This window comes from Papilio polytes, unplaced genomic scaffold (assembly GCF_000836215.1).
Source record: "Papilio polytes unplaced genomic scaffold, Ppol_1.0 DF821845.1, whole genome shotgun sequence".
Classification (NCBI taxonomy): domain Eukaryota; kingdom Metazoa; phylum Arthropoda; class Insecta; order Lepidoptera; family Papilionidae; genus Papilio; species Papilio polytes.
The window spans coordinates 4,804,995-4,819,182 of record NW_013527359.1 but is presented as its reverse complement, the minus strand read 5'-3'; the positions used below and the strand labels follow the sequence as shown (position 1 = coordinate 4,819,182).

The window sequence follows — 14,188 nt, the reverse complement described above, 5'->3', positions numbered from 1 at the left end:
TTTCTGTTGTAGGAGGTAACACTTTTTTAATCTTTAAGCTGGATGACAGTTGGTCATTGACACTGACAGTAACAAACTGTCAAGTAGAAATGTTGAGATGTTGAGATATTCAACTTCAATACAAAGTAAAAGTATAGAGATATAAATCTTTTCTAATAATTTCACAGATATAATATGAAAAATGATTATATTTCTTAGTGAGTTGCAAAAGGAACATCTCGATATATTGCATAAGCAATCTTTGCAAGGTTAATTCTTGATAGATTTTTACTAATTACTTATGTTATTATGTATTGTTATGGAAGTTAATGCTATAGAGAATTTATCGTATGTTTTCGTTTGTGATTAAAGTTTTCTCATGACTGATGCTGCAATATTTCTTTCAGTTCTGGTTGACTTCTGTAAACTTACTATAGATTACTTAAATAATGGAGTTAATAGTGAAAAATGTACTGTTGCCGCTGGTGAGTAATTTAATAATAATTATATATGTTACAGTCAAACTATTCATAGTCCATAATGTCCACATTGTATTATTAAGTGCAATTATTGAGAAAGATCACAGAAAAATGTAAATTGTTAGTTGGTGTTATCATTTTTGGACTAACAGAAAATGAAAATCTTTTTAAAAACATTATATAAAGAAAATTTTATATAGTTATTTTAATAATGAGAATTGCTATCAAGAATCAAAGATATTTGTAAAAATTTACTATTATTATGAAATGTTTTTTATTTACAGAGAAATTGGGTTTGCCACTAACTTATATACAAAATTTAATTCAAGCTCTGGCCTATTTAATATTAGAAGGATGTAAGCATAATGTAAGTATGTATATAACATAGCTTTAGTCAATGAAAATAAATTGTTAATGTTGTAAATATGAATGAAGAGGGATGTTAGTTATGAATATGGAGGTGTTACACCATTAGAGGTAGACCTAGAAATGGATGGATTGTGTGAAAGGTGACATGATCAAAAAGGGGGTGATACTGTGATGACGTATGATAGAGTTGTGTGGAGCACAAAAACGGGGTGTGCCAACCCTATGGGAGTAGGACAAGGTAGAGGAGGTGATGATGATGAACTCCTAGATGCTCATTGACCTATATTAATATTATACCGAGAAAATTTGTTTATAATTTTGTTTAGTAAATGATAGTTTTAATTCATATATTTTTATTTTTGTCATGTTCTAAGTGTGTACACTAAATCTTTTTTGTTATTTTAGTTATCAGATACAGATTTTAAGTCATCACTAGCATTAGCAGGATTTTCAAATGAACACCAGCAGGTTTTGCTAAAGTTATATATTACTAAGAAAGATGAATTATCTAGTGCATTAAATATACTTCAACAGAAAGACCCAAGTTATCAAGACTTGACATGGAGATTTGAGGTTCAGGTAAAATGAAATACAATAATACAAATTTAGTATTTAATTACATAAGATAATTGGCACAGATATTTCTTTGTTTCAGATGGCTTCTAGAAGATGTAATCATATGATCAAACCAATGATTACCTTAAATTTAGTTGTCACAATTCCCAAGAACTTTGGTCAAAATGTAGATTATAAATACAAAGATGATAAAAAGAATAGTCTAACTTCAGTACAAATAAATTCATCAATACAGAATGCTAAAACTGCCAGCCAATGTCAAAGATTGATTAACCATTTCTTGCTGCAATGTGATTTACCTAATTTAATACATCTTACAAATAAATTAGAACAAGCTTTAAAAGAATCAAAGAGCCAACATGTTAGAAAAGTGCAAAGAGCCTTATAATACTGGATCTTTAGTTTATGTGTATATTATTTATTAATTTAAAAGAGCACTTCTCATTCCACAATCCTGTTGATGCCTGAATATTTTTTTATCTTTTTCTAAGCTGCAATTATCATAGCATTAAAATATATTTAAACATTTATATTTGCCTTTTCATAGGAATTATTAAAAACTATGATATATACTGTAAATGCAATTATTATTTCTCCTTTATTAAACTACTGGGAATCACATAATTTCTCAGATACACTAAAAGGCCCTCTATTGGTCTTGACCTTGACCCATCAGTTTGCTTTGAGGTGCTTAATCTCTGAACTACGAGTTATCGCCGTCAAATTTAAAAACAAACTGGTCATATACTATCGTGTAGTTTAGAGGCACGACGATACTTGGTTTTAAAAATAACAAATCATCATGATTTAATATGATACAGGTTTGCATATGCCTTGAATTCATCAATCAAACTGATAGGTTGATTATAATCTATAAATCACTAGTTTAGATATAGACCTATTTCCAAAGTGTCGGTTATTTCAATGGAAAATGCTGGAAAGTGTTTTTTCGAGGTGCTACTGAGAAATCTCATCTCTAATCTTCTGTCTAATACACGAACAAATAGATGTCGTATCTCGTTTGCAACATTATTGGAATAAGATCGGTTTATTAGAATTACATATGTTGTTAATGCCAAGGCTCTTTCTAATCATTTTTAAATACTAGAGATCTCCTGTATTTTGCGGTAACGATTTAGTTACGATACGTTTCTTAAGTATTAACTACATTTAATTTTATCTTAAGTTACTTAACCTTAAAAATGTAACATCTATGTTAAATTATTTGATTTAGAATCAAACAACTAAAATATTTTTAAATAAAAAAAGAAATGTACAATCATTCGAATAACAAAAAACACTCAAACATATTCTTGTAAATGTTAATTAAAACATGTACATGTTTATTTTTATGTTAACTGCATACTAAACATACAATTAGCATTAACTAAAGCAGCAATTAATAAGATCATAACGCACCTTTATGAGTATGTGTAATTATCTGTTGAAAAAAGCAAGCATTGCTACTTATTTCGTATGACGAATCACCAATATCGAAAAATTTTAGTGACCGAAAACCGTCTTTATCAATTCGGAAGGCATTTTATAATATTTTTTTTGTTAAAAGGACAAAGCTATTTCAAACCAATTACACAATATTTCACAAGTTTTGTGTTGGCATTGGCAATATTGTCGCACGATATAATAATAGGTAATACTTGGTTATAAAATTAAAAACATCTATTTAATATTAAGTATGATAATCACCGACTCATCGATCATCAATATGGAAAGATACGGTCAGGATAGCATGTACATATGGTACTATCTAGATTTTTTATGTTTCTATGTTCTATTTAAAAAGAATGAAAACCGCTATCTGAAGAAAAAAAATGGTAAATAATGTTATGTTCCAAAGAAATAGAAAATAAATCTTAAGGAAGTAAAAAAATTAAATTCTTCTTCGAAATATTTTATTTACCAAAACAAAAGAAAAGTAATGGTGAAAAATTGACAGGAAATCGAACCCCCACTGCGGAATTCACGCGCATTTTTATGACCTATTCGTTGCAACTTTTATTAGAAGAATTAAAAAAAACAAATAGACTTAGCCCAATGCCCTATTCCTTGTTGTGAATATTAGTAATGTTAATATTATCCTTTATTTTTTACATCATAGGTTAGCAAACGGCGGTGACCACAATTAAAAACGAGATGCAGGAGACGCATAGAAAGAGGATGTTTTATATTTATATTTTATGAAAAAAGGTTTTTATAAATTGTATTGATTTTATGTAAGGAGGAAAGAGGACATCGCCACAACAGTGTGTTAACTCATCTAGGTAATAAATCATTAGCACTGATAGGCGACAAGGCTTTTACAGTTTTAACAATATCAATAAAAAGACATAAGACCGCTTATCGTATCGTCAATGACAGAATAATTTACAACGATTAAATGTTATGTATAGTAGTTTGCAATTAACATGGCGATTCACAACTACGCTGCATAGAGGGCAATTTAAGGTACAGCTGGGCATAGCTTGGGTCGCCAAAATATTTGAAAAGAACTATACTTTCAAATCAATGTTGTATTTCTAAGTTTATGTCTGATTAAGGATGAATTAATGGATTCGGGATAGGACATGTACGGCGTGATTGATGTTGCAACTAAAATGAGTGTAGAGGTGGTAGAAGTGTCGAGTGAAGGATAAGTAACCGTGGCCATCCACTAAAACGCTTGATAAAACATTTCTCTCATGGCTAGCAAAGAACTTAGATAACAATATGTAAACGTACGCTTGATTTACCAGAAGAAATTCATGAAAATACTCAGAAGAAAAAATCTTAACCTTTGTCGTAAAACAGGACTGTTGCTTGTTTGCCCCTTCGCCTATAAAAAGTAGGTCAGTAAGTAATTCGTGAGATTTGTAATTCATATAGATCTTTATTTGCAAAGTGATTTAGTTATGAAACAGGAGCGAGCTAGCGGGCAGACAAGATGGGCATGCGATAGTCAGAACATCGCACCCCACCAGGTTGACGCCAGCAGTCTGGCAGTCGGCGACCGCTTTTTTCCAATACAGTACGAAGCTGACGATCAGTGAGTGTGCGTTGCGCACGAATACGCGCGGGACTATAAATAAAGTGTTATTAAATCAAATCAGTGACAAAATGTTTGTGGCGGCGTGATGATTGTTGGTTTTAATATTTCGAGTAGTCATAAAAACAAATAAAAACCGATGGATACATAACTTGTGCGGTATAAATTACGCTAGAAATAATATACCACCAGAAAGCATATTTTCGCAATCAGAAAGCACTGAGTTGCCAGTTGACCAGTAGTCTGTCAAAATAATTAATTTTAAATATTTAAAACAAAAAATATATTAGTGATAGCGAATGGTAGTTACCAATTATTGGGATAAAAGTTAACTTGTTATTTGCTTTAGGTTACTCATTGTGATTTCTCTTATTCGAGTTGAACTAATTTTGTGTTTACTGTGTGATATTTAAGCTAAAATTATGGATTCAAAAGTCGTTCTCAAAGAGAAGAATCCGCACGACAAAGCAAACATTTTATCGAAAACTTTCCTTTTGTAAGTATTTTTAGTATAATAATTTGTATTAGTAAGTATTTTTTTATAGTAATTATTATATAAACGCGGTTTCCATCTAAATTAACACTGCTTTCATCATAACTACTCTTCATTAGTTAAAGTATCACTCCGAACGAAGTATATACTTACTTGCAATTCATTTGAATCACGTATCATACATCAATGGTATGTTGAATGTGTGTGTACAATCACGATTATTTTTTGATTTTGGATCTGGAATATGGCAATAAGATAACCTCCTGTCACATTTGTGACCTAATGGCCCCGGTGTCCGGTACAATCATAATGTAAGGCTGCCTTTGATTCACTCGCGTTTACTTCTTTTGCTGATTTGATTAAAAATGCATATTAAGTAAATTATAATTCGGATTATGTTTTCTTATTTTTGTAATGGTCATATGTAATGGTTTTGTAAGTTTCTTATTTTCTGTTGGTCTCAATTTTAAAATCCAATTGGATGTTTTTACTGATATTTTTCTTAAAGATAGTTCAGTCGAGTTTTTCAATAATAAGACAGTATTTTATTTTCACATTGACATTACTATCTATTGTGTATAGGTAGTAATAAATATGTAATTAGACAAATATGTACGGCGTAGATAAATATGTAAACATTCACTGAGTTTTGAAAAACCTGTATTTGTTCCTGTAAAAAATATTTGCTGCACGTACCTTTTGAGTATTGTAAGTGTACACATATTTATGCAGCTGACTGTACCGACTCTGCCTGTGTGTATTTTACCTCGGAAAAATTACAAACACTAGGCAAATGAATCGAACTTGATCGACAATTTTTGTCAATATTTTCTCGAATATATATAAAATGAATTTACGTGTGACGTAGTTTTGCTGGTGCTATTTACATTTACATTTATTATAAAAGGAACCGGTAATCATATGAACTAATTGAAACCATTCTAAGTTAAATTGTTATTTCGAATGTTTTAAAAGTATTAATGCCACAACTTTTTTTACGGGTCTTAATTTTGAACATGATAATATTGGAATGTTCTGAAACATGTAAATTCCATCTACGTGGTGAATGATGAAAAACCTATGAATCTCGTAGTTAATTTAACCAGTTCTTACACGATTTATCAATTTCGCAAGTCATGTCATTCAATACATCACCCTTATCGCAAATCATTTACTGATAATCAGTACTTCCTTATAATATGTTACTATGTAATAAATTATTGACAAAAAAAGAAAGTATATGACAATTGATATATTTATCAGAAATGGATTGATTGTTTTTTTATGGTTTGGATTGCAATAACAATGTTTCCTCCAGGTATCGCCGATGACTCAGATGCCGCGACTGTCGTATTAGATTTATTGCATTATTTCCATTTTTTTATCCTAATATTAGATACTGGATCAAAACCGTTGTACCATAGTACGACATATCGGTCGTATCAGATCCTAGATCATTTTATGATAAACTTACTATTTCTTGATTTAGTCAAATATTGTTATTATTCTAGTACGACAGAATCTCGATAACTTAAAGTCCAAGGGTAACACAAAATACTTTAAGTTATAGAGGTTTTAAGTTATCAAGGGTCTATGTTGTAGAGGTTTTAGGCTCTGATGGGAAGAGAACATATTATTTTTTGAACTTATAGAGGTTTTTAAGTTACCGAGGTTTGAGTTATCGAGGTTCTATTGTAATTGCTTACCATTACGTAAATAGTTCAATTTCCTCTTCTTGAGACCGATGTATTGTTTTGTTTTTATGATACATCATGGCGACGAACAATTACTACGATAATAAAAATAGTAATAATATGCCTTGTGACTACTAACTTTTAATGAAGTATAAATGAACAAGATAACGACACAAAACCACTTTAATTATGCGTACATCAGTAATTTATTTCCATCAAAGCTAGACTAAAAAGTTGGTTGACCCTTGACAAATAATTATTAAACGATTTTGTCAAAATTATATACAACATAGAATATCATGTTAAGAACGGTCGATTACAGCATGGATAGGTCAATTCTAAGTAAAGTCCATGACAATTTTTGTTTGTATTTTTGTGCTGGAAAAATCATTACGTTCGAAAGGCAACAAAAATCTGGTCGAGACTCAAGTATAATTACTCAATACTGACATAGATAATTAATGTTTTCTTAATTTCTTCATAATAAAAGTACACAAGAATGTTGCAGGATATGAACTAAATAATATCGCTTACAATTATGCCTGATTCACACTTGGCCAATATAAATGGAGTAGCGCAATAACTCGACTGGAATTCAACTGGTATTATGTGGACGCCTACTGGCGCCACTGAGCCTATAAAATCTACGCCTAGCTTGCCCGACTGTCCAACTGTACTGGCCAAGTGGGAACCACACATTACTATTGTCATTATACGCAGCTAGTCGTTGCTTTTCAACCAGTTACGACGATGGTCTTTATAGTTGGGTCGTTGTCCCGGCAAGGCTGTAGAAAGGTAGTTGGCATGACTCATAGTATACTGACGGTAGATGACCCGAAAAAATGTATTTTTACTATTCGCGTGTCGAGTACTATATGGTGTTACAAACATAATGTTTCGTACGTTTCGAATCTTGGCATTGTTTCACATTTTTACAAGTTACTTACGTATACGTATAATTTAATTTGTTCATAATTTTAGATGTAAAATTAATAATTAATAAATTAAATCCTGTAGTAAACGTGAAGTTTGCTAATTTCTTGTTTGAATTACCTTGATATGACATTGCCTAAGGGTACGCATATTCTTTCTTTTTCATGAAGGACGCTAGTAATGAACATATTTAACACTGATTGATACGAAAACCTACTTTTTTAACTTGGCACGTGATGTGTATGCACGTGCGTATGTTTCCGAGGTTTCGACTATATTACGTTCTGCACGACTGCACGCGGTAATAAACTTTAATATGAAGTTATTTGTCATTTACATTTCTATTACTATTATTTTAATTTGAAAAATCGAATAAATGTTTTACATGTCGGGAGAATCAGCCTCGAAGGTATCAGATAGAGATAATTCTCATCCACAGCTGAACGTAAGCCTTCCTCGTCATTCAATTCATTTTAATTATTTTGCGATTCCTGTGTTCTTATTGTAGTGTTTGTTCTAAAGCACGGGGTCAGTGTCTAAAGTTTTTTCGACTTCACCAACGTGCAGTTGTAGCCAGTAATTATTGACATGACTGTAGAATATTGTTTCGTGATTCACGTCCTGTGTGAATATTTCTCTCTGCAATTGTTTTGCAAGAATGTTAGCGGAAAATAACTCCTTAATAATAGAACATCCGCAAGACATTAAACTACGACTACGACTCTCCCGCAAAAATAAAGATTTAGCTAAATTAGTTTTTCTAGAAGTAATCAAATTGGAGTGTCTGTTTTGTTATTTATTTTATTAACTATTACTATTTTTAATACTTCTTTATGAAGTATATTTTATAAAATATTATTCGAGAACAAAATAACATTCATCAGGCTTGAGTACAGTTAACTCCTTTAAATTGAAGTGTTGCTCCAAGCAATTGACAGCAGTAAACGATTTCAATTACTTTAATCTAAAGTTGTACAATAATATGATCTTTGAACGTATTTATCATTGTACATATTTTGAAACTGGCAAATTATGGGTCATATTATGAGAGTTTGTTTAATAAAATAAATACTTACAACGACAATGTTTCTTACATCCTCAATACGAATTTTTAACGGATTAAAAATTGCCCCATTATGCCTTAGGATCAGCGGTCACTAAAGAAGTAAGAAAAGTAATATTGTTGCTTATAGTAAGATTGATTAATTAAAGCGTAACATCAACAACTAAGATAATTTGTTTTAAAACATAAGATCGAGAAAGCTGCTGAAATTTCAAATAAGTAAATAACATGTAAAACAAATTTAATTATTGGTTTTCCTTCTATTGACTTGGTCTAAATATCTCTATAATATTTATGAACATGCGTCATATTAAGATTTAATGTTTTATGTTCACGGTCACTACAGCCCAATGTTTTAGTGTATGTTTTAAATTTGCAATTGATTATACATATGTCGTTTAAGAAGTTAAACGGTCTGTATCACAGATAAACATAAACACTCGTCACGGTTCACGCAGGAAGATAGATAGAATTAATATTCATTTTTACTCTTTAACTTCTTTGAAATACAAACTACGAATACGTAGTTTTTTAATCACTAGCTTCCGTACGCGGCTCAGTTCTCGTGGAATTAAAAAAAAAAACTTAATTACTAGCCTATGTGTTCTTAAAGACTATGTTTTATATCTATGCCTATCTCATAAAGATCAGTTCAGTCATTTTGGGTGTTAACTCTAATAAACATCCATCCATCTAAATTTTCACATTTATAACATTAATAAGAGGTTAGATTTCATTTTTAAACAAGTATGTAAACACGTGAGGTATACAATATGTTAATAGTCAATGAAACATTTTTTGTGCACGCTTACATCATACATTCTATTTATGGATAACTAAATACTTCTTGCGGAATATTTAGTAACTGTAAACGCTTTATGTGTATCTATTCAGTAGTACAGAACGTATTTAAATTACTCTGTGAATATTATAACGCAATCTTTCGTTTGTTACCTAAAGGACATAATAAATGCAGAAGCATAAAAAACACAGTCATAACTGTATTATACTTTACATCTATTGCTCGCGTCTTCGTCCGCGTGAAATTAAATATTCGTTATTATTGCCTTACACCAGTCAACGAATTTCTGATAAATGTCAATGTAAATTTCTGTACGCCTTCAAATATATGTAGACGCAGACAACAATAGTTTTTAATTTATACATCTATTTATGTAAAGATGTTGTTAATAAACGTGTCATGAGAATTGAGGATTAACACAGTTTTATTGTGGGACATTCTCAATTCTTATCTATGAGGTCGGTATTGTTTGATCATAATTATAAACGGATATTAGATATTCTAAGTCTGTTCTTTGAAACCAGGTTATGCTATTTGATGTAACTAAGCCTTGTATTCAACAAATAACGACGCAATAGCAAGAAAATCTGTTTACCTTCATTAAATTTCTTTACAAATAACATTTATTATTCCAGTGACTGGTCATTCCTAGAATTTAAACATGACAAAGCGTAGAGTGTGGTTTTTTAATGTTTTTTTTTATTTGCTAGATGGAGTTTCTCTTTGTTCCGCAAAGGGTTCAAAAGAAGTCTTACAATAGAAGACTTGTTTCAAGCACGCGCTGGTGACCATTCGGGCCGACTCGGTGATCGTTTGGAAGAAGCGTGGCAACAGGAACTGAAGAATGCACGAAATAATGGCACACGACCTTCACTCTCAAGGGCTATTGTTAGATCCTTTTGGTTCGAATACATGATATGCGGATTTTTCGTCGGCATTTTATTTATTATTTTATGGTAAGTCTCGCACATGAAATTTCTATCTAAAGATATTTAAAACCTAATATAGAGTAGGCATAGTTGATACTTCATTTAAGACATTTTTCACTTAATCACTAACGCTATATATTAACAAACTTTGAAACCACATGCCAATATATATTTTTTTTAAATGTACATATTTTACCTTGTGTTTTGTTTTATATAACAAAAGATGGAGCCTATAATTTCGTAAAATGTTGTCTTACATGACAATACAAGGACATGAGGCAGTGTACTAAATTTGACAACTGATTTAGTACCTGTCAGAGAAAGTTCCGGTGATAAAATATTTCACTTTTCACTATGCCTAGTCTATATATTTCTTAAAAGTTTTTGTTGCTATCGTACTGTTGCTTGCTGCTATTGTACGTTTAAGAAGTAATTCGTGTGTTCTGTTTTAGGCCATTAATCCCATACATGTTAGCGTTATTCATCGGATACTTCGCTGACGAGAAGACAGTTGAAACTTACAGAAATGCTCATATTTATAACTTCCTATTGAACTTCTTTAGTATTTCCACAGCTGTTATATTGTCACATTTATATTTGATGCAAGGCTGCGTCGGCATGAGAGTAAGGATAGCGTGTTGTTCATTATTATTCAGAAAGGTTAGTTATCTTTCAGTTGTATTTTTTTACCCGACTGACAAAGTAATGTTATTCAAGGGTATCTGAGTTTTAATATATTTGGGGTTTGTATGTTAATTCCCTTACATGGACATATGCGACGAGAGATGTTGATATCCTAGGACTCCGTTCAGTCGGGTATATTGAATATTTATTTTTTAAATTGACAACTATGGTATCATGACGAGTGGGTAATCATGGTTTTATTGTTGTAGATTTTGAAGCTAAACCGAACAGGTCTAAACAAAACTGAAGCGGGTCAAGTTATAAATTTGATGTCGAACGATGTGAATCGCTTCGACTTGGCGGCCACATTCTTGAACTACATCTGGGTGATGCCGATAGTTGTGGCGGTTGTATCATACCTGGTGTGGCAGCATATAGGCTGGTCCACACTCGCCGCGCTTGCTGTTATATTCCTACAAACAGTTCTTGTTCAAGGTCAGTATGTGACTTTTATTTACAATTCCTTCGTACGTATGCCATATCTACAGAACAATTGTATTTAATAATTGTGAGAAAGTAATTAAAATATTAAATATAGCCGTCAATTTTAAAGAAAAGAAACATAACTGTATTCAAAGTTTTGTCATTATACGCTTACCTGATCTTAGAAGCGAAATAGTTGAAATCCGTCACCCGTAAATAAAACTAAAAGTTTTGTAGACAGAGGTGTTGTTTTTCACCAAATTTTATCTTTTTCGGGGCTTCTTTTAGTAAATTCGATATCATGCTGTAAGTAAACTATAAAATATTTGCAGATCTAAATTAATCCCATCGTCTTTATAAGTATAAAAAGTGCTGGAGAAATCGCACTACCTATAGTATTTTAAACAAGTAGCCTATGCACGTAACAAGTACTTAATAATGTATAAACACTATAGTAAATAGTTATCTGCCTTTAAAGGAATGGGTAATATTGTTCATAACTATTTAACTTTAGAAACTAGCCACTATTGAACATATTGAATGGATTGCAGATTACTCTATCTAGTGTTGGCACTTGTATTAGCGTAGTAGTGCTATGTTATTATTATCGTATGTAAATGGATTTATTTTCATAACACTTTGTTTGAATTAATTATAATATTTAAGACATTTTAATAAGAACATCCGCGTACCGTGGGATTTTTTTTTTCGTATGATGTTACAAAAAAATATACAATTATATTTATAGTAGAACTTAGATTTGGAAGTTAAATTTGGCTTTATAGTAAAAAACATCAAAAAACATCTTTATGTTACGTTAGTGTAATGTGATTTACTTTCAGCGTACTTGAGTAACTTGCAAGGAAAATTTAGAGGGAAGATTGCGACCCGGACCGACGAAAGAGTGAAGGTTATGAGCGAACTCGTTAACGGCGTGCAAGTCATTAAGATGTACGCCTGGGAGAAGCCATTCGAGAAACTGGTTGACACACTGCGCAGGTGAGTGACAATAGTTACAATGTATCAAGAAATGTAAACTAATGGGATACGTATATGGATATTATAAGATTCAAACTTTATGCCGGCTCGTTAGCATCGGGCCCGTGTCTGTACAGATATTCACTGGAAAAAAGTGTTCTGTGCCACTAAGACAGAACCGTAGTAACAACAATAAAGTTTGAATGGAAATCTAGTCATTTGCATGGTAAGATAAAATAAAAGTAATTCGAGATCGTGACCTTCTCAATGTCATGCAAAACGTAAAGTAAAATTTGATGCAATATGTTAAATGGAATTACAATTGTCCACCATTTTGGACAAAAAATATAACCTGTAATAGAATTCTAGATGGCGATACAGTATTTGTAAATACATATACGTTTCTGCGACTGAGAATTATTATATAAAATCTTATAAATGATTACAAAACAAATCTGACAGTTTTATCTCCGAATATTTGAACGTAAACTATTAAATAACTTGAACATAACATACTGTGTGCCTTAAAATCAGATTTATGTTGTCACTTTTATACATTCATTCGTCATTCTAATTAATTTGTTTTATATGTCATTGTATAAATAACTTGACTGACATCAGATATAAATAATGTTTTTGATTAATGTTTGAACACTTTGTAATAGTTTGTAACAGGCTTAGAATTATTTACAATGTACGCTTTTTAATACATGTTATCATTTATGTTTTCTAATTTGTTTAAGATGTGCTTTAAGTATGACACATGTGAAGTGTCTCAGTGTAAGCAGTGGTTTACTAAAAATTGTTTATGTATGACTAAGATAGATAATATTGTCATCTTTATCGAAACGACTATGAGATGCTATCATTGGGATATCGGTTATTGTGCGATGGGAAAAAACATACATTCATTTTATGTTAAAAGTAGAAATACAAAGAGTATATATTCATTAGATTTCACCCGCGACTCCGTCTGCGCGGAACTAAAAAAAAACAAATGTAAAAAGCCTATGTGTTCTTCCAGATAATCCTCTACATCTATGCCAAATTTTACTTTGTTTCATAAAAACTTCACGATCATGTACAAATAGACGAATCTGTAGCCACTAAAGCGTTAAATACAGTACTTATGCATATTGCATTCCATTTTATAATAAAACCGTGAAATTACTGCGAAAATTGAGGTGTGATATTACGTGCACTTGTGTAGATTTATTTATAGCACTTCATTATGAATGATAATTTAAAACTTTAATCGTAGTAAATAAGGAATACTGAATAACATGATTTGTTGACAGTATTATTACTTTTGGACATTTTATTTTCAACGTTCATTTACACATTGTAATTTTACGTCCGTGCAAGTTTTCTTTATTCAATTATGGCTACGGTTTTAATGACTATTTTAAATGTTATTAGTTTTAAAAGTATAAGATTCTAGATGGATATATAAAACTGGTTTTATGACTTTTAATGGTAGAGGTTAAATTCCTTTTTATCAACTTATATGTTAATTCGTACAACTTATTATTTCATATGTAAGCATTGTCAAGGTCTATATAATATATAGATTATTTCTAATTCGACCGGGTAAAAGTAAAATTGATTGTATATTTCTTTTTTAACAGAATGGAAGTGGCCTTTATACTAAAGACTTCGTTCATCAAAGGTTTCTCAACCGCGCTGAGTGTGTTCACTGAACGTTTCATATTGTTTGCGGCGGTGGTCGCTTTCGTGGTGATG

The 14,188-nt window shown here is 31.2% G+C and overlaps 2 protein-coding genes across 2 annotated transcripts in view; both read left to right on the top strand.

Annotated features, from left to right (window-relative positions):
* The first annotated feature begins 78 nt into the window (after positions 1–78).
* LOC106107884 (COMM domain-containing protein 2-like) lies at positions 79–1,904 on the top strand. Its single transcript, XM_013288894.1, has 5 exons — positions 79–248; positions 387–464; positions 743–825; positions 1,233–1,406; positions 1,483–1,904. Exons 1-5 carry the CDS (start codon positions 182–184, stop codon positions 1,789–1,791), a joined length of 711 nt encoding a protein of 236 aa, XP_013144348.1. The 5' UTR covers positions 79–181; the 3' UTR covers positions 1,792–1,904.
* Positions 1,905–4,407: 2,503 nt separating this feature from the next.
* LOC106107959 (multidrug resistance-associated protein 4-like) overlaps positions 4,408–14,188 on the top strand; it is a 27,416-nt gene continuing 17,635 nt past the window's right edge. The window contains exons 1-7 of the mRNA XM_013288992.1: positions 4,408–4,540; positions 4,796–4,942; positions 10,142–10,387; positions 10,813–11,020; positions 11,254–11,479; positions 12,310–12,466; positions 14,074–14,188. The exon at positions 14,074–14,188 is cut by the window's right edge and continues 111 nt beyond it. Of these exons, the coding sequence (XP_013144446.1) occupies positions 4,869–4,942; positions 10,142–10,387; positions 10,813–11,020; positions 11,254–11,479; positions 12,310–12,466; positions 14,074–14,188 (1,026 nt within the window). The 5' untranslated portion in view covers positions 4,408–4,540; positions 4,796–4,868. The remainder of the gene's footprint in view (positions 4,541–4,795; positions 4,943–10,141; positions 10,388–10,812; positions 11,021–11,253; positions 11,480–12,309; positions 12,467–14,073) is intronic.

Coding starts and splice junctions, on each gene's coding strand:
- LOC106107884 (XM_013288894.1), top strand. CDS start 182: ATGATTATATTTCTTAGTGAGTTGCAAAAGGAACATCTCGATATATTG. Junction 465..742: donor AAAATGTACTGTTGCCGCTG/GTGAGTAATTTA, acceptor TTTTATTTACAG/AGAAATTGGGTTTGCCACTA. Junction 826..1,232: donor TAGAAGGATGTAAGCATAAT/GTAAGTATGTAT, acceptor TTGTTATTTTAG/TTATCAGATACAGATTTTAA.